General features: G+C 42.8%; 1 protein-coding gene across 9 annotated transcripts in view; it reads left to right on the top strand.

Annotated features, from left to right (window-relative positions):
• FAM13A (family with sequence similarity 13 member A) overlaps positions 1-24,167 on the top strand; it is a 129,221-nt gene that overhangs the window by 100,457 nt on the left and 4,597 nt on the right. For 7 of the 9 annotated variants that reach the window (XM_030492013.1, XM_030492014.1, XM_030492012.1 and 4 more), the window contains 10 exons: positions 1,382-1,532; positions 9,347-9,560; positions 9,959-10,097; positions 11,208-11,289; positions 11,421-11,641; positions 12,965-13,048; positions 17,165-17,260; positions 18,833-18,916; positions 22,908-23,104; positions 23,780-23,881. In XM_030492013.1, the coding sequence (XP_030347873.1) occupies positions 1,382-1,532; positions 9,347-9,560; positions 9,959-10,097; positions 11,208-11,289; positions 11,421-11,641; positions 12,965-13,048; positions 17,165-17,260; positions 18,833-18,916; positions 22,908-23,104; positions 23,780-23,881 (1,370 nt within the window). The remainder of the gene's footprint in view (positions 1-1,381; positions 1,533-9,346; positions 9,561-9,958; positions 10,098-11,207; positions 11,290-11,420; positions 11,642-12,964; positions 13,049-17,164; positions 17,261-18,832; positions 18,917-22,907; positions 23,105-23,779; positions 23,882-24,167) is intronic. The other 2 variants (XM_030492010.1, XM_030492018.1) reach the window with 1 other exon arrangement.

Raw genomic sequence — 24,167 nt, 5'->3', positions numbered from 1 at the left:
GCATTAAGGCTATTGATCTAGTACAGTTTGGCCATGCTTCTGGATTCACAAGTAAAATACATCCAAATGTACCAGTTATTTTCTTTAGGCCTGTTTTCTTCACACATCAGCATTTGCAGATTGCTAATTAATCAAAATACCTGCGGGGGGCAAATCTGCATGTTGTCTACCTGCTAGGCTATATTTGAGAGAATTATGTCAAAGCTTTTCTTAACAAGATCAAATAGTTTATGTAGTAATGTAATGCTGTCTATTTGGATAGCTCTGTGTTTGTTGGTAGGTTTATACATATCACACTGTATGTTTACATGCGTGCTGTACACTTCCTTTTCCCTACTGCCCTCTGTGAGGCATTACAGCTGATTTGTTCTAGAGTGACAAAACTGCTCGTGTCATCAAGCACTATTACAGACACACGCACTGTGTATCTGATTGTGGGAATGGCAGTGATTTCTGCATAAATGCACACAACGTGTGGTATGTGCAGGGGTAATAGTGGTGAGACAAACAGCAGTTGCTTCCAGGTAGTGCTAAATGATGAATCATTTGCTTGACAGCATTCTGCTTTTTTTTTTTCCTTTCCTCCTAAGTCATTGGATGCTTGTGTGAATTTTTTGGCTTTTTCCCAGAGTCCACACTGCTTCCAGCCGAGATGCCAAACCCCACTGCCGTTTGGATTTGCGCAACACTGCTTTAATACCCAGAGCTCCTCCATAAATAGTTCTGCTCTCCCCACACCCAGCTAGAAAACAACCACAGGAAATCGGGGAATGTGCAGCCAGCACAGCTTAGCTGGCACTAATTGATCTGAGCCAGCACAGCCTGCATGAGAGCATTCATGTACGTAGCCTGCACTGCTTGCTGTCTGCGGCTGCTACCTCAGGAGCTTCAGTGCCTGCTTTTTAGAAGACACCATATTGCTACAGCCTTACAACAGCAGCAGCATTTTTGTTGTTGCTCCAAGGAGTTGTGCTCCTATAGGAAGTGTACGCAGCAAACCCCCCCCACCCCCGCCTTTTCTCCCGGCCTTCCTCCCTCCCTTTTCATCCCAATCGATTATTACTGAAGGCTTTTTCAGCTGCATGCAGTTGTCAGGGCAGGCAGTCTCAGGAACTTGCAGTGGCTTTCTAAAGAAGGAAAAATTCAAGGAAGGCAGATGGAAGGATGTTTTTACCAGTGTGAGTGAGCAATTAGTACACAGGGGTCACCGAGCAGGGGATTTGAATTTGGAGCTGGAAACGTCAGGGTCTGTTTGTTTGGATCTTTTTAGCTAAAGGCATGAGCTTACCGCTGCTGTGACTGCAGGGGTTTTTTTTTCCTCCTCTGCCTCCTGAAACATTTTTTTTCTTTCTCTCATTTCTGTGGGTGTATGGGAATATAGCTGACTTCAAGTATGAAGATTCAAGAGCATCCAGGCATTCCTGAAAACAAGTTGCAAAGAAATCAAGATGCTGATGAACAGGAAAACAGCTTTGTGTCAGAAGTGCCTCAGCTGGGTTTGACAGCACTGTGTGATGACAACAACTGGGAAGGTAGGATTGTGTGATGGCTGGTTGTATGAGTGAAATGAGAGAGAGAGGGGGGAAAACTGAGTGGGATGGGTATATCATGTTATTGTGTTCCCTTGCCAAAACCAACAGGAAAGCAGTTTTGTCCTGAATATGGAACTGAAAGTTTGGTGAAACTGGAAGCAAAATACTGGATGGGTACTAATTCTATTGTCATTTATAGGAAGAAAATTAATTGTTTTATTCTTGAAGTTAATTTCATGTGCTGTTTAGTACTGTGAAGTCCCTGAGTGTTTCAGGATAGCTTATTTCTTGGCGGCTGGTCACTCAAGTATTAAGCTAGACTGCCCTACACTTCAAAGAAACTGTGTATTTCCCAGTTCAGAAAGAACTTCCTTCTTTCTCTCTTTTCTTCCACTTCAGTCAGTGTTTGGAAATACTGTTTTGGATCTGAAAAACACAGCTGGAAAAAAGGCTGTCTGTATCTGCTGCTGTGTCTTTTGATGGCTCTTACAAACAACAACTTCTATGTATGCTGTAAAAAAAAATCTGATCATCAGCTCAAACAGCAGTGTTAAATCGCATGTGGTTTAAGTTATTTTAATACTCTTTCTTAGCTCTCATCTTCAGAGTGCATGCTTGGTTGGCTGTTTGCACTGACTTGAGAGTGGGAAATCTGGGGAAACTCTGTGGGTGCCATGAACCTCAATTTCATTTGAAATTGAGATGACTTTAAGATGTCCAGCACTTCCAGGATCAAACCATTTTCCAGTTACTGCATATGTGTACAAGCAAGAATTCTTCTGTTAGTTTGTGCTTTAGGGGTGAAAGAGAAAGGCTTTGACAGGGAAGAAACAGGAAAATGTGAGTATGGTATTTCAATAAAGCAAGAGAAGGAAAATGTGTAACTAATTTGCTGCTTTAAAAAAACAATCTCTGAGGCACACTGAGAAGTTATGTCCTCTGCTTCTGCCTCCACAGTGTACGTGACCTAGTATATTTTACCTTTCCCTCTAGGAGGGGAGTAGTTATGACGCTTTGGGCGTGAGCAAGTAAAGCAAACCCACGGCCATGGCTGCCTTTGATTCAGCCAGGCAACTAGTCATCATGGACAAGAGAGAATTTCTTCACTTGCTTGCTAGGCAGGGATTCCCTGGGTGGTATCGCTACACGTGCAGCATGGCTGATCAAAGGGCCATGGAAGGGCTCCCAGGAGGCCTTGGAAGCCTTATGTGTTTGCTGAAGTGCTAATTAGTATTGGCCTGCAGGGTCTCAAGCCAGGGTGAGCATGTCTGCATTCTCAGAGGTGATGTGTGGCTTCAGCTGTCATGTGAACCTTTAGAAATAATGACTTTTTCTTTCTTCCTGGGTTACTAATGGGAGTCATATGAATGCGTGAAGGGGAGTACACAGGTCCTTTCTGTCTGCCAGAGACTTTCCCATCATATGAAATAAGTTGTACCTCTTTGTAGACATGCTCTTATGTTTGGATTCTAGCTTTCCTGCCCTGTAAATATGACACAGGATTATGAGCATGTGTGACTGTGCTTGAAGAGTGCTGCTTTCTGATTCTTCCTTCCTCTAGTCTGTTCACATGTATTTCACAAGAGGGAGAAGTGGGCAGTTGCAAAAGAATCAGCTGTCTGGAGTGAGAGAGATGTCTTCTAAAATATGTGCCTTCCAGAATCACCATTTTGTTGGTGCCAATGAAAGAGCAGCAAAATGGTGCCTTCTGTCTCAGCAAGGAGAGACAGTCTTTCCTAGCTGTGGATGTGAAATCAAGCTTGCAGCAGCCACGGAGGGGAAGATCTTAACATCAACTCTCAGACTGCTTTTGCAGGTAACGGCAGAGTCTGTCATTGAGACTGGCTTTGCAAAGCAGGGTTGTACCACCCATCCACAGCTGTAGCAACCAGGGCATCCTCCCTTCCCCTGCCAGCCAGCCTGCATCACTCAAACCTTTACACAACTCTTCAGCATCCATGCTGGAGCTCTGGTTGCATTCCCAGTGAAAAGGAAAAGGACTGTGTCTCCAAATGCAATAACATTTGGAGGCACAATCTGAGTTAGTTATTGCTTTGCTCTAGAAAATTTGGTAGGTCCATCTCTCAGGAAGCTACTCGTTCCTCCAGCACATAGCTGAGCTGACTTTTGGGGGCAAGGTCCTCTATATCATACTGAAAGGGATACAGAGCATCTAGTGATCAGGGCAACTAACTGCTGGGCCTTTCACAACTGCCTTGTGAGAACAATTACAGGAGCTGCCTTCAGCTGTAGCTGTCACTGCCTCCAGTCAAATGTCAAGAAAGAACCTTGAAGAATGGGCACAAAATTACAGAAGACAACCTTGTCCATTCATTAGCTTTTACTTGTCACTCAGGCAAGCTCTCCATCATGTTAAGACCAGAGCTACTGTAAAAACCCTTGTTCAGGGGCAGATAACTGCTGCCAGGTGAGTTGGCAGGGTCCTCCCTGCCTTTTATGTTATGCTAGAAGTAACTTTTACTGGATTCTTTCTTTTTTTTTTTTTTTTTCCCCCCAAGGTTCACCACGTAGTCAAATCTGTACACAAGAGGAGAAATTTGCTGTACTTCTTCAGGATATGTTCCCTTTACTTAAAGCTGAGCAGAGGGAGGACGGAGAAGTTTGCTTCCTGTTTTCTCCAGTGCATAGGCTTACACTCTGCCATGTACCCAACTTCTGCATCCACCTTGCCTGCTACATACAGAGGCATATGTGTAGTAGTCATCAGGCTGTTGATGCAGCACACAGGGCACGAGCAGTGCCCCAGCCAAATTCAAGTGTTGAACGCTTAGCCTGGGTGCATTTCCAACAGCCCAAGAGGAGTATTTTACTAGTGTGCAAATCGAATAGTTTTATTCTCGGGTTGGGCGTGAACTGAGCTGTTGGTGTGAACTGGGGTGTCTGACTGCTGGGCTTGCCTGCTAAGTCGGTCAGTCAGTGCCAGCTGAGATGCCTTGTGAGCAAGTGCTTTCAGAGCTACTTCGATTGCAAAGGTTTTTAATTGTTGTGGATTACGTTTGAATCGAGTACTATGAGCGAGGAGGACAGAGCGTTCTCTCACAGTCCAGTGCTATTGTGCAGATTTCTTACCAAATGTTTCTAATTCAAGCCCAGAACTTGCTATCCTGCCCTCAGGGAAAATCTGGAAGTATGTTGCTCTCCATAACAGCGGCTGGTTCTGTCAGCAGCTTGAAACTGAATAGGCAGTTCAGTAAATCGATGCGATGTGTGTGATTGCTGCCTACGTCGCCTGATTACTGACATTTTAAAAGAAGTTCCATAGATGAGACTTCAAGCAGAGTTTGCAGTAACAAGCACTTATGAAACCATCAGCAGACATTTTTTCTGCAAACTTCTAAGCTTAAAAAAAAATAAATAATACAAGTAGAAGTTTAAAATACAGTTTGAGTTCTCAGTGTTGAGAACTCAAGTATTGCGGCACTGAGACCCTGAGGGTGAAGCTGATCTACAAATAGTTTCCACACTGACTTACTTGATACTTTCCCATTTAAAATAAATAAATAAATAAAAAAAGTCCAAAGTGTATAGCAACAGGGAACCTGGATTTAGATTTTTTTAACACAGTGGACTTAGATACATCAGTGTATTTATGTGTAACACTCTTCGGTAAGAAATCAAAAGATGATGAAACAGACTGCATTTTTATTACCATGTGTAGAAAAGAATAATTGCATTGTTTACTGATTTTATTTTATAGCATTGATACTTTTAAAATGTATTTTTTGATTGTTTATTATGACATTATGTTATAAACAAAATACAAAGTTGGCTTGCTAGCTGAGAGATGTGTCATCTCACTAACTGAAAAGACATGGTAGCACTTTATTTGGGCCATTCTTTTTGATCTCCAGAAATAGGAAGAATACCTGCTGATGTATTCAAACAAGGATGTTTTCAAACAGTTATTTATAAAATGAGTAAAATAGGTTGTTACTGAGCTAGTGAATCTTTTGCGGTTTTAAATTGCTTTATTCACAGCATTGAGAGGCCTTTCTGGGGTCTTTCAATTGGGATTTAATACTAGGACCTCAGGTGCTGTAATTAGTTTAGGCTTTTTAATCCCTCCAGACCTACTTCGGTTTACAGCAGCTAAGATTTGGCCTCCTTTGTTTGTCAGATGGGTGTGTGTAAAAGCAGTGTTAGCAGCATATATCAGCTATGTGGCTGCAGAGAGGGAACCAGGAGATGCCTGCAGCATTTTGCCAGCTGCACCTCAGGTGGGATGCATGTGCGGGCACCCCCCTGTTGGTCCCGCAGCCCCTAGTATCCCTGTGGCAAATATACAATGTAATGATAAAAAGAAGTCAGGTTTTGTCAGCTAGATGGCTTGGAGCTCATCAATAACACACCAGTTTCATACAATTTATCTTTCTTCCTTCTTGCGTGATGCAGGTTTATTAATATCTCCAGCCCTCTATGCAGCAGGTTGGCAGAGAGGTTGTATTACCACAGGCATATATGTGCCTACAGAGTTCTGCAGAGCAACACCTGGCAGATGGTTGACAGCTTTGTTGAAAGATTAGCTAGTTGTGGGATTTTGAGAGGGAGTGCAGCACTTCTGAAGAGCTGCAGGCTCAATACCAGCATATTTGTCGTCTTCTGCACCAACTTAGAAAAGGCTTACCTAAAAGAATTGCATTGAGAGTCAGACCAAGAAATAGAAATTTTTTGCATCTTTTGTATGCATTGGTACAGCCATGGTGGTCAAATATTCCCAAAATGTTTTTTTTTTTTCTTTCATGAAAGGTTGCCATTATGGAAAAAGGAGGGAGGAAATAGTACATGGAAAGAATGTGAAGATTATTAGAAAACTAAGAGTTTTCTCTGAGCAAGAGAGATCTGTTCAAGACAAGATGACAGAAGGGTACATGCTCTGTCAAGTCAGTGGTGAAGAAAAGGTGAAACGTTTGTGTTCTTTACTGAGAATTTATTCTTCAATTAGCAGGAAGGGTAAAGGGTGACAATGTTAATCTTGATAGCAGATACTTCAAACCTGAACCATGAAGTCCAGGAATTTAGGAGGCTTCAGAAAAGGCTCAACACTTTGATAGCTATCTTGGATGAATTAATAACAGAAGATATTATATATTCTGTTAAACAGGAATTGATTGATTGTGCACTGTCAGAAAAAGTGTCAGCTTACCCTTAGCAGGTTCCTGTATATTTATGCAATCCATCAATTCCAGTGCTCCCAGCTGAAGCACCTGGCACCTGGCCAGTATGAGAGAGAAGGCAGTTGAGCTACAGCTCTGGTCCACTTCCTGATCTGATGTAGATAAAATCTGTAATTCTACATACCTAAGTATGTTTCTTAATTAATTGCTGTGTTACTTTCAGGGGGATTATCCACTTTGTGTGCAGATGGTATTTTTCTTCTAAATACTTAAAGTCAGCAAGGGAAGGAAGTTACCCATGGAGTCACACCTTCCAGGAGCGAGGGTTAAAACCAGCTGATTTTCTATAGTGGCCATTTCTTCTGTTAAGTCTCAAATTAGATTTTTTTCTTTTAGGACTTTTTTCCTTCTCCTTTTTAACATTTTCTCCTTTGGAATGTGAGTTTCTATTTTGGGACAGTATTTTGAAATCAACAAAGTAGAAAGTACACATACTTCAGTCTCCAGTAGCTTGCATGAAGCACTTTGTTGTCTTTTGGGGTTTGATCAGAGGTTCTTTAAGCCACCGCAGTTCCCTGAATGTCGCATGCTATCTGGTATATAAATCCACCTTGGGACAAAGTCACATGCATCGTGCATGATTAACAGTGGCTTTGTTAGCTGGTGTGGTAGAAGCTTAATTTAGCTACTACAAAATATGCTGCTGATTTCTTCTAAGTTTATTCCATCTATGTAAATGCCATAGAGGAGTGATTTAACAATTTCTAAGAGCAAATTCTGTTTGGGGGTGAGAGTGTATTCCAAAAATTGGAAGTGAGAGATGTCTGGAAGCATCGTATGCATCACTTAACCTCATTCCTGCTAGTCAAATGTATCAAATTTGTTCCTATTGTGTTATTAGCCCTTATTTTGCTACAAGAGTTCTTGTGAGGACCTTCCTGAAATAACGAGCGATTCAGGGAAGCATGCAACACCGAAGTGTCGCAGTTTGGCTGCAGGGTTTGCCCTTCATTTCACCTTCCTTCTTATCAGATTCCTTGAGGAAAATATTTCAGGTATTAGGAACTGCCAAGGTTGAACACAGAGAAAGAACTCATGTTTCAGAAATTAACTGAGAAAAGTGCAGGCTGCATAAGCTTTCCAGTCTGTGACAAAACAGCTGACAGGCACTTCGGACTTGCACACCTCATCAGAGCAGCCTCTGCAAGCCAGGCTTGTATATGCTTCACTTATCGCAACACCTGTGAGAGGCTCTTATGCAAAAACCTCCAGCCATCCCTTTCAGAGCAACTTATCAGTTTGCATGCAGCACCAACCTCTAAGCAGAGGCGTGCCATTTATATTCCTGTGCTAAAGAAGAAGGGAAGAGGAGGAGAGCATTGTTTGATGCTATGTACAGGCGAAATACCACTGCGCCTGTCAGTACTGAATTGTGGATGATCTTGCGCTGTCCAAATGATGCATGGGGGGCGATATTAAACAGCATAGAGGTTCATGCAATCCATTCTGAGCTATGAAAATGTTAACCTTGTTCAGAAAAGGGAAACAGTGCTTTTTATTCAAAAATCGATAACTTCAAAAGGCCCTTCTCTTCATGAAAGAAGAATGTCTAATTCTTCTGCACCAGGCACTGGAAATAATGAGTCCACAGCTGTGCAACTGGTCTGGGAAGTTTCTATAAGGTTTTTGTTTTCTTACTTGACTCTAGAACTATTTGTTAGATTTATAAGTTCAAAGCCTGGCTCTTAAACTGTCTAATCCTGTGGTGCTAAGTAGGAGCATGCAGATCAGCTTAGTAAACTATCTGAACACAAAACGTTAGACTCCTTATGGCATCTGGAGGGAGTGATCACAAGATTGAGGCGATTGCTTTCTGTGGGCTCCATTATGCTAATCAACAATGCTAAGTTGGGTTTCTCTTTCTCTCCCACTCCCCCATCTCCCTGTAGAATGCTGCTTTTACTTCCAGTTCTTTAGATTGTCCAAGGGACTAAAGATTTCCTCGCTTCCCTGCCATACTGTTAAGCAGGAGGATTGTATGCGAAAGAGAAAAGCGGGGGAAACTCAGACCATATTGCCATCATTGTTAATTTACAGGCTAGGCACCCTGTGGAAATGGTAGTAACATGCGACCCTTTTTCCTTTGCAGACCAGAAGAACCTATGCTTACTCCTTGTCTTTGAATTTCCAACAGTGGGCAGCAGGGTTGCATTGGAGTGCTGGAAGCTACGGGGGGGGGGGACAACTAATATGCTATTCATTTACAGCATTTGTACATCCTGAAACTGAAAAAAAATCCTCTTGTAATCCAGTTGTCTCTTTTATACTGCTATATGTCAAGAAATCTTTCTTGTCCAGCATAGTTTTTTCTTCAAGGGTGCTGGCTGGTGATAGCTGCGTTTGGTGTCAGCCTGTGGTAATTACTGACCAACTTTTGGGTACAGTTTTCTTTTGCACCTAGGAGACTATTTATGTTTATTTAGAGTACACGTTGTAGCCAAGCAATGCTTTGCATTGCTTTGCACCCTGGGCAGATGCAGGTAATGACCCAGAGAATGCCTGACAACAGGAATCGTGGTCCAGCACAAACTGGTCAGGGTTCATTAGAAAAGTTGCCTGGTGTCTGTTGTACATGTAAAACAAAAACAATAAAACCAGCCTTTGTCTTACTGTTCCCAGAGCCCATCCCTGCTCTTTCCTCATGGCAGCGAGACGGCTTAGACTCAGATGAGGCTCGCCTTTCCCCTCAGGCTGGGCGCTTAATTCGCCAGCTTCTGGATGAGGACAGTGATCCTATGCTGTCCCCTCGCTTCTATGCCTATGGACAAAGCCAACAGTACCTGGATGATACAGAAGTGCCTCCTTCCCCTCCCAACTCTCATTCCTTCATGAGGTGGGTTGTGATTTGCCCATGCTGACTCTGGTACTTAGCTGTAAAGGGTTTGCACAGTTGCATGAAGCAACATCACTTTGGATCACATGTGCCAGATAGCTATGTTGTGTTGGGTTCTTGTTGCTACAGATGGGAAACATCTGTACAGATGGGAACTTTTAGAAAAGTTCTTGGTAACTACTTATCTATGGGTTTGTGAATTAATATCTAGGGAGTTGCTTTTGCTGAAGGAGGCTGTTAGAGCATCTTGTGCTATCTGTCATTACAGAGTAGCAACATAGCATTCTCACTTCTGTGGGATTGGCCTTTATTTACACAAAGTTTAAGTGGCCTTCTCTGCATGAAGATATACTGTGGCTGTTTGGATAAGCTCTTTCTGCAATCTCTGCTCTTGGTAGGAGGCGGAGTTCATCTTTGGGATCTTACGAAGATGACAGAGAGGACCTTACCCCTGCACAACTCACCCGGAGGATTCAAGGACTGAAGAAAAAGATCAGGAGGTTTGAGGAAAAATTTGAAGAGGAGAGGAAATACAGAGTGAGTCTCTACAAATTAAGCATTTGTATGGAGAGGTATGCCTGAGCAAAGGAAAGGGATATAGAATCATAGAATGGTTAGGGTTGGAAAGACATACAGGGGTCTTGAAAGCTTTTATAAGAAAAAATAAAACTAAAAAAAAAAAAGAAAAAACTGCTGCCCAAAAAAAGAAAACGCGCAATCATACCAAGCAAATTAACTTTCCAAGCATTAGGTACAGTCAGTGCAGCACAAGAGACAGCCTAATAAACTCATAGGATTTTGATCACTGCTAAGACAGTGTGCCAAAAGCACACACTCAGTGTGTAGAAATTGCTATGTTCTGTTTGTTTGCCTATTTAAATTCAGGTTATGGGACGCACAATTGCATATCTCATTAGAATGATGGTAATCCCAGGACACCAGCGCATTGCAGAGGAGAGCGAGCAGCCGCCTTTACTCCTGAGCAAGGAACCACAGTCAAGTGCTGCTAAGCAGTAGCAGTGTACTGTACTCTAATTATTCCTTACATGCCCTTCTGATGCAGAGAAAGCTTTTTAAGGAACTAAAGCTTTGCATGTGTGCATCTTTGTTGGTGATCTAAACCAAAAAGGCTCGTACAGGAAGGATCTTGCCTGCAGTAGAAAAGGCTGGGAGAAATGCTCAGAGCTTTCGGTAACTTAGCATTTGGGTTATTTTGGTGTCTTTGGATGTGAGGCATCCTTTGGTTAAGGATACACGCATTCTAACACTTCTCACACTGTTTATGCTAGGCTTCCTCTACTTTGGAGGTGCCCTCTTGCTAGGATGCAATAGGCACAAGGATTCCAATGTGCATCTCTCCTTCTGAGCCACTCCTACAAGTTAACGTTTGCCATCAAGAGTTTTTTGTTTTATAAAAAGAAAATTAATCTCATAATGCCCCTAAGAGACAGTGTTGTGACAGGCAGGAGCAATTAAAGCAAGGTCCAAAACAAGCTGGTCAGAAGTATGCAGATGCCATTCAGAAGCCAGCGCCTGTGCTCTGTGCTGAGTCCAAGTTCTTTGTACCTCTTTGTAACACATACTTGTTTCAGTGAGTCTCTCCTGTTGGTTTAACACAGATTCAGCATGACTGTTCTTTCCTCCCAGCCTTCCCACAGCGACAAAGCAGCCAACCCTGAAGTGCTAAAATGGACAAATGATTTGGCCAAATTCCGAAAGCAACTTAAAGGTGAGCAGCCACCAATGCACCTTCAGGGGCAGCTGAACTCTGCCCCATTTAAATTTGACATTAGGTAGCAATCACATGTTACTTTAAAAAAAAAAACAAAACCTCATCTTCCCCCAAATGTCCCTGTTTAGAGTCAAAACTGAAGATATCAGAGGAGGACCTTGGCCCTGTTGTGCGTCAGCGGAGCAACACGCTCCCCAAGAGCTTTGGCTCTCAGCTTGAAAAGGACGATGACAAGAAGCAAGACCTGTCAGATAAATCTGCCAAGCCTGCAGTGGAAGCAACCCTTGATTCTATCCAGAAGAAGCTTCAAGAAAAACGAACAGAGACAAACCGACCTGAAGATATTAAGGTACAATGTAGAGAGATCAGATTTAGGCCTTTAACTACAAGTGGGTAACTCATGGCTGCACAGTCACTTATGAAAGCCTTCCTGTGAAATGTCTCCTACATTTGCCACAGTGTCTACAACCTTTACTCCTGGCGCACTTGCATTGGTTTCTTTCCCTCTGCTTTTAGTATCTGGTTTTTTTTTTTTTTTCCAGAGGTCAGTTTCTATTGAATGTCATTGTATGTTCTTTTTCTGATCCTTCTATATTCCAAGTAACGTTTCTGAATTACTGCAATGTTTCCTGCCCTGTATTTGGCTATTTCTGTTGTTATTTCCAAAGGCTTTTGGCAAATTCTTAGTCTTCCAGTGATTCTGGAGATCAGGTAATCTGTTTCCTTCTAGTTCACTCCAAAGCCGTTCAGGGCATTTTATCGCGGCTCTTCAGAGTTTCACATTGAGCTCTGTTAGCTGCTGTAATCTCTGAGGGTTATCAGCAGGAAGGTCTTTCTGTCTGAGGTTTTGGCAGCCTTGTAAGTGAAGTCCTTGAGTCTGCTGACATGTAAACTGTCCAGTGCTTTGCAAGAGAGGGGCACCGAGCATTATCTTTGATTACTAGACCTGCAGAAGATGATTATACACACAGTGTGTGTTTGGCTCTTTTCTGGCAGTAGCAAGAATCCACAGCCTGGCCTATAAAGAGAGTCTGTGATAATATTTGGTGCTGTGTTAGGGAGAGAAGGCGCAGTGTCAGGCAAGTTCAATGGGGGAACTCTGGCAAACTTATGGAAGTCTCCAACTGTCTGCCCTTTTTTTGGCTTGGGTCCTCTCAGCCTGTCTGCCAGAGCTTTTCACAGCAGAACTGGCAGAAGGAGACAGTCTGACTGCACTTTAGTTCATGGTAAAGTATGTTTGTGGCAGTCAAAGCAAAGATGGCAAGCTTTGCAAGAGGTACTGCAGTTCGTCTCAGATTTGGAGAAAAACTACGTTTGTTTTGTTGTAGAATTTACACTTTGGAACTTAACTGAAAAGGAGCCACCATCATTAAAAGTTGCATACCGTTGTTTTTTAAAAGCATACTGACAATTGACAAATTCCCCTTATGTATGTAGAATACCTTCATATGCAAAGTTTGGTTTTAATCTGCCTGCATTGTGCATAGGGTGCCATTCACAGTAACAGTCTCTTTAACAATATAGCTGAGAAAAGAGTAGTGGAAAGCAGAGATGAGTCTTCAAAACATTAATGACAAAATGACATTACTATGGTTGTGCCACAAATCAGTATTGAGTCCAGGAATCTAACTTTGGGGTTTTCTTTTCTATCTCTCTGTGCCACTTTTCACAGGACATGACAAGAGATCAGATAGCAGCCGAAAAAGTGGCTCTACAAAAAGCTTTGCTGTATTACGAAAGCATTCACGGCAGACCGGTATGTACAGCAGTGGGTTTATTTCAAAGTACACCTTGATATGTTTTGTCTGTGGTAAATAATCCCCCTAATGCTCCTTTGATGTCACAGTCACTAGAACTTCTTGCTGTTCAAACCGCACGTGCATCCCCTAATCCACCTCCCTGATCCTTCACAAATGCTGTTACCGAGGAGCCTGTCTGCACACAGCACTGGGCTTGGCAGATAGCTGTAGGACAGACCCTACAGGCTGAATAAGGCTGAATGTGCGTTATCACACTTGCCAGGATCCACAGACACCCAGTTTGTGGCACAGCGGACTCACCAGCCTTGCTGGGGATAGTCTACGTGGGAATAGTTGTTTGTGATCCCCCATCCAACCAGGAATTTTGCAGTTTGCTAGTATTAATGGCTAGCTGGGAAGGCAAGTGTGCATAAATTGCTCCTTCTTAGAGGAGCTACAGTGTGTTTCTCCTGGCACCTTGCTGTTTGCAGGGAGGCATCTGCACCTTGCTGTTTGCATAACCCTCTTGTGCCAAAGAATTAATGAAACAGTTAGTCTCCTGAGCATCACAGCATAAATTGAGAGGAGATTTCATTCTTCTCCTGAGAAACGGATGGGTTTTTTCCCATGCACCAGTGGAAGCAAAGGACATGAGGTTTCTTGCACATTCAATCTTAACAGAGAAAAGTTATTTCTGAAGACAGAAAATTAAATATTGTGTCCTATTGATCCCTGCTGTGTCAGAGACATGGTGGCTTCCAGGCCACTCAAGTTGCATGAATCCCCCCTCCTCTTTCACTGGTGACATTATTACCTTTGCTATCACCTGTATAGGTAAAGTAACTTTAGTTTCAGAGTGGTGCTAATCCCTTGAGCAGTGGTTTGGGAGCAGCAAATTACTGCTTATAAGGAGTACTTGATTAGTGCAGCTGACACATCTGTCATTCTGCTGCCACATGGGGTTCTGATCTCCTCCTTTTGCTCCTGAATTATTTCCTCATTTGTCCATTGTTTTAAAAAAGGCTCACTAATTTATTTAAATGCCTTCATGAAGTGCTAATATTCTATAGCACTTAAACCACGACACTCATATATACCAGCAACTGAAAACAGCAAAGTTATATGAGAGGACATGCAGTTTTATGCAGTTTTATTCTTGTGTAAAATAGAGAAAGGCCAGCATAAGGGAATCCACTTAACCTTCCCTGGCTTCTCCATGAGACAAAGTTTGCTTTTGCTGCTTTTACAATCACATAAATCAACAGGTGGCATCTTGTTGAAGTAAACTCAGTTAAATCTGTTTAAAAAGAGATCAAGCCCAGAGCCTAACTTGTCAGTGTATCTTTATTTTTTCTCCCCTTTCTGATGCTTTATTTATACAACTGCTTTTCAATTTGTTTTTAAGCAGTCTATACCTAGCAACACTGAACTGCATGGCAAGGAAGACTGCAGCTGATCAGCTTTTGCTGTTCCCAGCTCCTGGCACTGCAGCAGTGGAAAAGTACTGAGAGCTTGAGGAGAATGGGGATAGTTCAGCCAAGTTGGTTTCTTTTTCTTAAAGATATTTAACTAAACAAGAAAAACAATGGAGCTCAGATTTATTGTGCAACTGGGTCTTTATGCACCAGTTAAAGATGAACGTGAAAAGGTGGAACTGAACTATTTTAGTTAAGCCAGAAAGTCCATCTCTGCAGAAATTCTTGAGCTGCTCTAACAATGCAAGCAGTGGTCCGTTTCTCAGCTGCTGCTCTTTTGCCATGTGGAGTGTGCCCCAGAGTTGTGTCAAAGGCTCTATTATTCAAACAGTCCTTTTGCATTTTGATGTTCTCCCAAAATATACTCAGGTTTTGCTGGTATTACTTATGTTTACCTAGTGAGGCAGTTTCGCCATGTGCTCTACATTTTCTCTCAGTTAAGAGTGCTGTAAGTCAGTGGTGTAAGTGTGCAAGGCTGCGTCAGGCCCTATACACATAACTCCCAGTGCCTAAATTAATTCTCTTCGTTCTTTCTCCATACTGATACTCAGACACCGAAGCATGTAATTTAATTTTTCCATTCTTCAACATACCTATGGATTTTTTGCCCATTCCAAGTCTTATGTTTATTTTTCTGTACAGAACACTGCTATTTATTGACTTTGAAATTTCGTTAATTGAAGGTTTGGTTCTCAGCCTAAGCCTCAGCATAGTCTTTTTAAGTAACAGAGACTATATGAGCCAACAGTAGTGCTGTGCCTCCTGTCCCACTAACTGCTAACCTAGTAAAACTAGGAATTTTAAATATATATATTGGCTACACAGTTTCTCCAGTTTTATGCTTGATTGGTTGCAGAGAAATGTCCAAAGTTGGAGGCAACTTGCTAGCCAGTGCAACTGAATGCAGATACATCAACACAAAACTCAGTAGAGTGCTGAGTGAATTGTTGGATGCTGCTCACATCCCTTTAATCCATGTGAGCTGCTTACTCAATGAACAGCCAGCTTGAGGCTGCCAGGTATTGAGGCCACACTGTGCTTCGGAGGTGTGGGTCATGCAGGCCCTAGAGCTCAGACTGCCCATCTGTATGCCTCTTGTCAGGCTTGGAGATGTTTGCACTGAACGCAAGGAATCAAAAGATCTTCCTCCTTCTTCCTCGCTATTCATCTGCCCCCAACATAGGAAACAGGCATAGTTATCAGGAGGAAGATGTTACCTCCAGATTCTTAGTCTCACTCCTGGCAGTTCTTACAGATCTTCAGCCCTTTGCAAACCCACACCCTCTCCTGCTCTGGAGGGAGGATGTGAAAGCTTCAGAAAGCTTACTCCAGTGAAAGCCAACTGCAGACAAAATAAAAGACAGTTGCTTTTAAAATTTCCTCCTTGTCTCAAGCTGTATTCCCTCTCCTTCTATTTCTGTTGTAAAAAGGGAGGCTGTACAAAGCTCCCTAGGGTTTACACTGTTGATGTTGATTTTTGTATGGCAGCCGTTCGGATGATTTGGTGATTAGCAGCAGTAAAAAGCCTTGAGGAAGATAGGCATGACATCAGAATCGGTTAAAGCTTCCCCTCATAAGAGCTTTATAATCTAAAGTTAGACAAAAGGTTTAATGGAAGGACAGTCGTAGGATGTGGGTCAGACAGTCCTGAATACAAAGAAAGATGATGATCAGGTTGGTTCTGCTGAGTATTTTGTTTGCTTGTTTTTTAACCCTGCTGCAACAAAACATTGAAGAAATAAAACCCAACTTTCTCACAACTAGTACTTAGTTGGACAGGCCTTTGCTTCCCCACACTAGCTACTGTCTATGAGGTCTTCCCTTCTGCACTGTCAGTACTACTGAGATTTTGGTTTAGCTTGTATCTGAAAGAAAACCAGAAATGAACACTTGCAGTTTGTAACGCTCTGAAACTGAGAAGGGAGCACGAGTGGAGTTGGGGCCAGAGCAACATAAGGAAGGCTTGGGGTGGGCATTACGGCATTCTGTCTTCTCTATGCCACGTAGCCTTGGCACCTTCATCTCTTCTCAGATCTCTGGTAACTTCTCTGCAGCAAGGTTGCTGGGAGGAGGGGTGGAGGGCAAGGCTAGAGAGTTAAAAAGATGAAGAACTGCTGTCTTGGACAGGAAATCAGAAGGAATAGCAAAGCCGGAAAGTCAGCTTTTGTGAAATCTGTAGTTTAAGCTACCCTGGGAAAGTCTCCTTACATTGCAGTATCTAGTCATTGCAGCTCCTTTCTGTTTTCGTGGGTCATAAACACTGCCTCTGAGGTCCGGCCACAAGAATAAGGGTGGGAAACCTCATGTTGTGCCTTTTGATGGTAGACGTGATTACAAGCACAGACTGCTACCTCTACGGGTCATTTTGTGCTGTGGATATATGATACCTAAGTTGGTCATTTAAGCCACCTGTCCCATGCAGCCACATTACGAGACACACCAAAACTCAGGTGCTGCTTCATCTGGCATCTGGGACAGGGGATGCAGTGACCTACACAAGCACTTGCATGACCAGTTTCAGGGCTAATGCTGCTAACCTCTCACCTTCATGAAATTCCCTTCAAGCCCCCTCTGCCTAATAGCGATCAGAGGCACATGCATTAAGGAATGGAGTACCTGCTGCAGGCTTCATGGTTCTCTCCTCTTTTGCCTTTTCAGGTTACCAAAAATGAACGACAGGTGATGAAGCCATTGTATGACAGGTATCGCTTGGTCAAGCAGATCCTCTCCAGAGCCAACACCATCCCTATCATTGTGAGTATAGCATTCTCCTGGGGGCTGTTCATTTGGTTTAGAGCTGAGGAAACAGGAATCACCACACTTTTGCATACAACCCAGTTGCTAAGGCCAAGTCCTAATCTATCTTATTACTCAGACACCAAGCAAATGAGTGAACCAATGACACACCGTATACTGAAGTTGGGCAAAGCTGGTCAAGGGGCTCTAGTGCCCACCATGAGCCATGGGGCACATTTCACCTTGTATTGTTTCTCCTCTTTCCATCGGGCTGCTGCTGGTATTTCATCATCTCGTGTTTGGCTACAGCCTCGCTTCCCTTTCCTTATCAATCCACTCTGACCTGCAGGTCTTCTATGCTACTTAGTTATGCAGGGTTGTATGTCAGGAACACAGACTTGCATGGGTCCCACAGGACATACCAGTCTCCTTGGCTGAGAGAAAGGGGCCAACAGTCTCCAAACACTTCATTTGTATTAAAGAGATCCTGTTGTAAGTGGTGGATATTCCCTCATTCGAGGTGGTGCTTTGGCACGGAGGCACTGCCACCAGCAAGGAATCCAGTGCACCCCTCTAGAGAGCAAGTGCACTATCTCTAATTTTAGACAACTTGTGTAGGTTACTTTTAAAAAATGATTTGATCTAAAAAGTACATACAGAATACTTTTAGCCTAAGTCCATGGAAAGAGAACAGTTTTATCATGGTTCCTGTTTACTCTGTCTGTCATGTATGATCCTTTACCTTTTTTTTGCTGTTCCCAAGCAGCGCTCATGTCCTGGCCACTTTTCATAGACCACCAGTGAAGCAAATAGACTGGCACAGCATTACTCAGTGCAGTCACACAGAGAAGTGGGGTTTTTTTCTGCAGACAGTGAGAGGTGATCCTGTATTTAAAACAAAACAAAAAGCTGTTTCTCCTTGAATATGCAAAGAACTCCCTAAAATGTGTGCTGTGAAGACGGTGCTGGCAATCAGAAAGGAAGGAACCGTGTAGCTGTGCACGGGCAATTTAACACAAGGCTCTCGAAAGACCGCTCAGGTCCTGTTTAGACACAAAACTGAAACTGCTCAGTGGCTGGCAGAGAAGAGACAAGACTGGCTTTCCCCAGCCCCTAAGTGAGAACAGTGAGAGGCTCATGCAGAGGCAGCATACATTTGAAAATCCACCCCTACATCATTAGGCACTTCAGTGGGAAATTAGGCTCCTGAAAAGCAAGACTGGAGAGTCTAGATGGGCTTACACTGTAGCTCTGGAGAGCCAACCAAATGTGTGTATGTATGGGCCTTGGGCTGGGGTTTGTTTTCTTGCAGCCTTTACTTTGTAGTTCCTGCCCAGCTGGTATTCCAGTATTCAAGCTTTTTCCTTAAAAGTGTTTGGCGGTGATGTCCCTTGCTAAGCAACATCCTGAGAGAAAATGGCCCAATGTTTAGGGGATTTACTGGGCATGTTTTTGTCCTTTAAGAAATAGCTTTCTCCTGATGGTCCACCAGTGAGCTGAGAGTGAATGTGTGGATGAGAATGTGCTGAGAGCAGGTGATGGAGGAGAAAGGGGTTCATAATGTAACGTACTTGTTAACACCTGTCACAGGGTTCCCCCTCCAGCAAGCGGAGAAGCCCTTTGCTGCAGCCAATTATCGAGGGCGAAACAGCTTCCTTCTTCAAGGAGATAAAGGTGAAGACCTCCAGCTGCTAACTAATTGCTCAGTTTGCATCAATTTCCCCCTTATACCAATGAAAGAGAATGATTGATTGATACTTTTTTCCATCAGTGTTGGTTTTTTTTGCAGTGTCCTCCTGAAAAATCAGTAGCTGCTTTAAGCCTCGCCAGTTCTGATCAAATTCTTCCCTTGTGGATAAGACTACAGTATTTCCTTTGCACTCTTTCCCACCCTTCTCCTTCCCCCTCCACCTGCACAGAATAGATTTTATTTTGCTCTTTATGAAAAAAGATCACAGTTCCCTTTGTACCTTGCTTTTTTCTTGCCTCTCTCCTTTCTTTAATGACACTAACTTGCTCTGCAGTAGTTTCTTTCACTCCAAAGCTCTGTGGTTTGCACACAGCACCGTGGCAGGAATGAGCTCTCACAAAACTAACGCTCACACATGGAGCCAACCGGGGCACTTGCGGGATCCTTCCCTACTTCCATTCACGTGCTTATTTTATCCAGGGCTCTTTGTCAACACCTTGTGAAGGGTATTTCTAAGCAAGTCACATGAGGATGGAAGTAAGAACAACCCAGTTCTGTTAGTTAATGCTTAGTCAGATTTGGATGGCAAGATTGTTGTATTTCTTTCTCATGCTGCTGTGGGGTAGTAATTCTTGGTGGTGAAGACTGTTGTGATATTGGGCCTTTTTCCCCTTGGAAGAATGGAAGTTCAGCATTTGACCAGGACGTGTAGCATGGAGCTGGGCCCTGAATTGCTTTTGTTACCCTTGCAGTGTAACAGGGGAGAAAAGTGCTTCAGCACACTTGGGTCTTTTATCCGTTAACCAGCCAGAGTCTGGTCAATGGTGTAAGTACTGCAGACCTAGACATCCAAGGTGGTTTGATGATGAGTCAGTTACGGTAGATGGTATATTAATGGACAGTTCAAGGCACGTATTCATTAAAACCAGGTTGCAGAGTGAAGATGTTAAACTGCTGTTTGAAGGCTGGTTAACCACCACTGAGCTCTTGGTATTTTCTAGATAACTGCTGGATCAAAACTGTAATAGTGGTCTGGTGGGGGCTATTTTTGTTAGGTTTCGGGTTTTTTCTTTTAGCGTGTCCTCTCTTTTTCACCTATGCTTGCACCCAGAGGCAAAACTTCCAACTGTCAGTTATGATCCCTGACCAGTATGGCTGGTGCTGCATTGCATCAGCTCAGCAGTGTCCTGCAGAGAATGCAAACCTTGAGATGTTTCTGATTGAAGATCAGGGTGAGAGCCTTAAGCCCATTAAACAATTACATGCCTATTAACACTTAAATGGGGCCCTGAAGCTTTACAGGGCAGCTTTGCACAGAACTGCACTCAGAATTAAAGAGAGGAAATTGCCAAAAGGCCCCAAAAGTTATCCCTTGCATAGGTCCACTATGAGCAGAGCACTGCCTGTCTTGATGGGCCCCTGACACTGTCCACTGTCAGGTGTTTTGATTTTTGGTTCTTTTTTTGGCGGCATTTGGGAGAGTTGGATAAAAGCTTGAAAGGTAATTTGAGGTGAAGCCTTACCGAACATTTGGGTACAATATCTTGAATATTGTCTGTGTTAAAAAAAGTCCTTGGGCAGCTTGCTTGCTGAGAGTGCTGATGATGGGGTACTCTGGAGATTTTATGTTTGCAACTCTGGAAAATTTAAATGCCTTCTGATTGCCTAAAGATCTAAGCAGCTGCAAGCCAGATGGATCTAGTCAGTGAAGATCATTCTGGTTTGAGGTGTAAATGCCAGTGCAGGTTTAAAATGAGATTCCCATATGAGACTTGCTTATAGTGAAGGCTTTAGATGGCTGTTTCCATTCAAGTTCTTGCAAAGAATCCCTTTAATTCACTCCTTAGTTTTAAACAGCAAAATGCTTTAAGAGGTCTTGTGACAGCGAGATGTAGTGTTTTGGCACTCAGGTCTAAACAAGTGAAATTTCTACACTTTCTTGTCCTCCCATGGGCTTCCATTGGCAGGAGGCTCACTCCTGAGCTCTGGGCCAGAGTAGTCATTGCTGGCTTGGGCAGTGCGCTGATGCCCTGGCACGAGGCAAGCGAGATGGTCCCATGGGTGTCTGTGGGGAATACACCTCGCATGTGTTCTTGGGAGCAGTTTGTCACACTGCTTCCTTTCTCTCCAGAAGTGGAATCCAGAAGCAACTTACTCTCCCAGGAAAGGGCACAGGAGCTCCTCTTTTGGTGCCAGAGAGATTCTCCTAATATAAAGCATACCATTTTTACTGCTAAGATTGACTTAGCAAATCCTCCTCCCTGCCACAGCAGGATCGGTGTTCTGCTGCAGTCGGAGTTGCCCTTACCTGGCAGGGCAGGATGGCATGCTTGGGGACTGGTAAATATGGTCTCCACTCTCCAGCCCAGCCTGAAGTTGTCTGCAGGGTTTAAAAACAGTATGTGACTGCTGGTTTATGCCTTCCGTTTAAACTATATCATTTACGTTTAGAGAAATGGTCTTATCCAATCATATGCTAAATATTGCTTTAACTTTCACAAGTTCCCTGCAGATTTTCCGGAGATGTATTCACACTTCTCCGTATCTTTTATTATTATTATTACACAAAACTTCTCCCCAGCTAATCTTTTTTTCATCCTCACGCCTCCATCTTGGTTGTAATTCTTAGCCTGTGGCTTTGAATTGCGTTTTCATGGCCTAGAGCTTTAACATAAAAACAAAACTCTGGGCAAACTCAGATTTCATGTAGATGTTTTTGTTTATAAATCATTGACTTTAAGGATTTAATGGGACTATGGCAGGTCCTAATGTTACTTTCTCCCTGTTTGCTTGAAATGTGGGAGCAATCTTTTAGGAATAGTTGAACCATTCACAAGGAATCACATGCAAAAAAAAAAAGTAAAGAAAATGGCTTCTTTTGATCCCAATACAACAATATATTTTTGCATACACTTGAAGACTTCAGTGATATTAGCCCTCAAAAGCTTTTAAAGATATGCATGTGCTTAGATCTTTCCTGGCTAGAGTCACATGGTTGTAAAATAAATTTATACACCTACATACATATTTGAGACTTATTGCCCATGCTAGCATTGATTACCTTCCTCTAATGCTTATGCCTCATTCCTTATAGTAAGGTTGAAAACTGCCTTCTAGCAATGTCTCTGCATGTCAGAGAAAACTGGGCCCTATTCCCTGATAATCCAAATGATTTCTGGACAGTGTCGCAGGACAGGCCCTACATGTGAGAATGCTGTGAATTATGAATTAGCACAAGTACCAGCTACAGCAAGGACTTTCAGATCTTGTGCCTATAAATTTTGCAAAAACTTTGAACACAGCCAATTCATCAGTGTACTTTGGGGAAATTGCACTGAGCAAAGTGTTTCCATTCCAATTTTTTAGTGTAATCCAGCTAAATGGTACAGAACTGATGTTGGGAACATGTTGGCAACAGTAGTCCTTTTATGGTTAATCATATCCCACGTTTGGACCATTGAAAGACTGATCTGAGCTCATTGATACCACTGGATGAGCATGTGAGGTCTTGGAATTCAGCCATTAGAGAGAGCTGTTGAGCTGCATCTATTGAGAGAATATTTCACCTTTTAACTTGGCAATCTGTATGTTGCCAGGTGTATTTGTGAGGAAACTTAGAGGATGGCCAGTATGCTTTATACAATATGCACAATGGCTGTAAGTGGTTTTATTTACATCAGAGTACGTAAATCAAACACAGCAACAGGTTGCTAAGAACCCAAGATATTTTTTCACTCAGTTTTGTTGCCACCAATCTGAGTTAGTGGTCGCAGTTTCTCTGACATGCTTTGGGTATAGGGTGTCTTATTGATGGTCTTCTGGTGTCTGTATTGCTTGGCAATTGAAGTGCTTGCTCTGCCTATCCACTTCTTTACATACCTGTTCCCCAGTGCATGTCGTGAAAGGAGGTACTTGTTTCTGAGAAGGGAAGCAGTAACCTATTCTGTTACGGGGGTGCTCTGTCCCTCTCTGTAGGAGGAAGAGGAGGGGTCTGAGGAGGACAGCAATGTGAAGCCAGATTTAACAATTACCATGAAAACAGATTTCAACGTGCGTAGCTTCTTGGATCAACTAGAAGATGATGCTGACGGCTTTGTTTCCCCAGTGGATGATAAGATGCCATCTAGGAGCAATCAGGATATGGGGCTTTCAAACCTCCACGAAGCATCCATGTATGTTGAATTCACAGGCAACTTCAAAAAGCTCTTTCTTGCTAAAATAGCATTTCATTTGTCAGAAAAGTGTCTAGGGGTTGTTTTTTTTTTCCCATTTCTGATCTGAGTTAGAAGTTTCTGTGCTTTATTTTTAAATGTTATAGACCCTCATATGAAAGGGTTTGTCCTGAAACTGATTCTTGACTTCTGCATCTTTGGATTCTAGCACTAAACAGTAGCTCCACTTCACCAGTGGCAAGCCTTTGTCATGAAAACAACCCTGTATTCTACAAGGTTTTTGAGGTTTTGGAGAGGTCATGTTGAACTAGCTTTGCTAGTTTCAAGCAGCTAGGTCTGATACAAACACGTAGCTGGTAGCCTTAAGTTGTGACCATTGGATCTTGATTGTATAAGTCACGAAAATCAGATCCATTTTCAGCAAGTAAGTTTAATTCAGTGAATTGTGAAATGCACACTTGACCTCCTCAGAGGCTTCAGCCTAAGTGTATGGTTGTTTTGCTGAAGTAAATTCAGAGAGCTTTTTGTTACAAGTAACATCAGGTTGCCAGAGCTGCTTGCAGGAGCAGCTCCATTGCTTGGCATACCTACAACCATGCATTTGTAGATTTACTGTATGTTTCCTGTTATAACTGTGTACATATGTATGATCCCATTTATATTTAAACCCAACAGCCCTGAACTGTTAGAGCAGCTCCAAGAAGTCAGGGAAGAGAAAAAGCGGATCAGAAAAAAATTGAGAGACTTTGAAGATAATTTTTTCCGACAAAATGGAAGGTAATAATTTCTCTGTCCTTCAGCTACTTTCAGTCTGCTTGGCATCTGCAAAGACCTCCAAATATGGAAAGTTACCCAAATTCACTGTTACATATTGCTTCATCTGCATTTTACTCACATTTGTAACAGTTGCCCATTAATACGGATTACTTCCCCTCCCACCAAAGAACTTCAGGGACCACAGCCTTTTTGAAAACTTTGTCTTAGGACATGCAGTGGGAAGCAAAAGTACAGATTGTGAAAATCCAGCTGCCTCTAGCACAGCTGACAGGAGTAGTGGAAGTTT

Source organism: Strigops habroptila, chromosome 7 (genome assembly GCF_004027225.2).
Source record: "Strigops habroptila isolate Jane chromosome 7, bStrHab1.2.pri, whole genome shotgun sequence".
In the NCBI taxonomy this organism is placed as follows: Eukaryota; Metazoa; Chordata; class Aves; order Psittaciformes; family Psittacidae; genus Strigops; species Strigops habroptila.
Note: the sequence above shows the minus strand (reverse complement) of the source record. Positions and strands in the feature narration are given on the sequence as shown.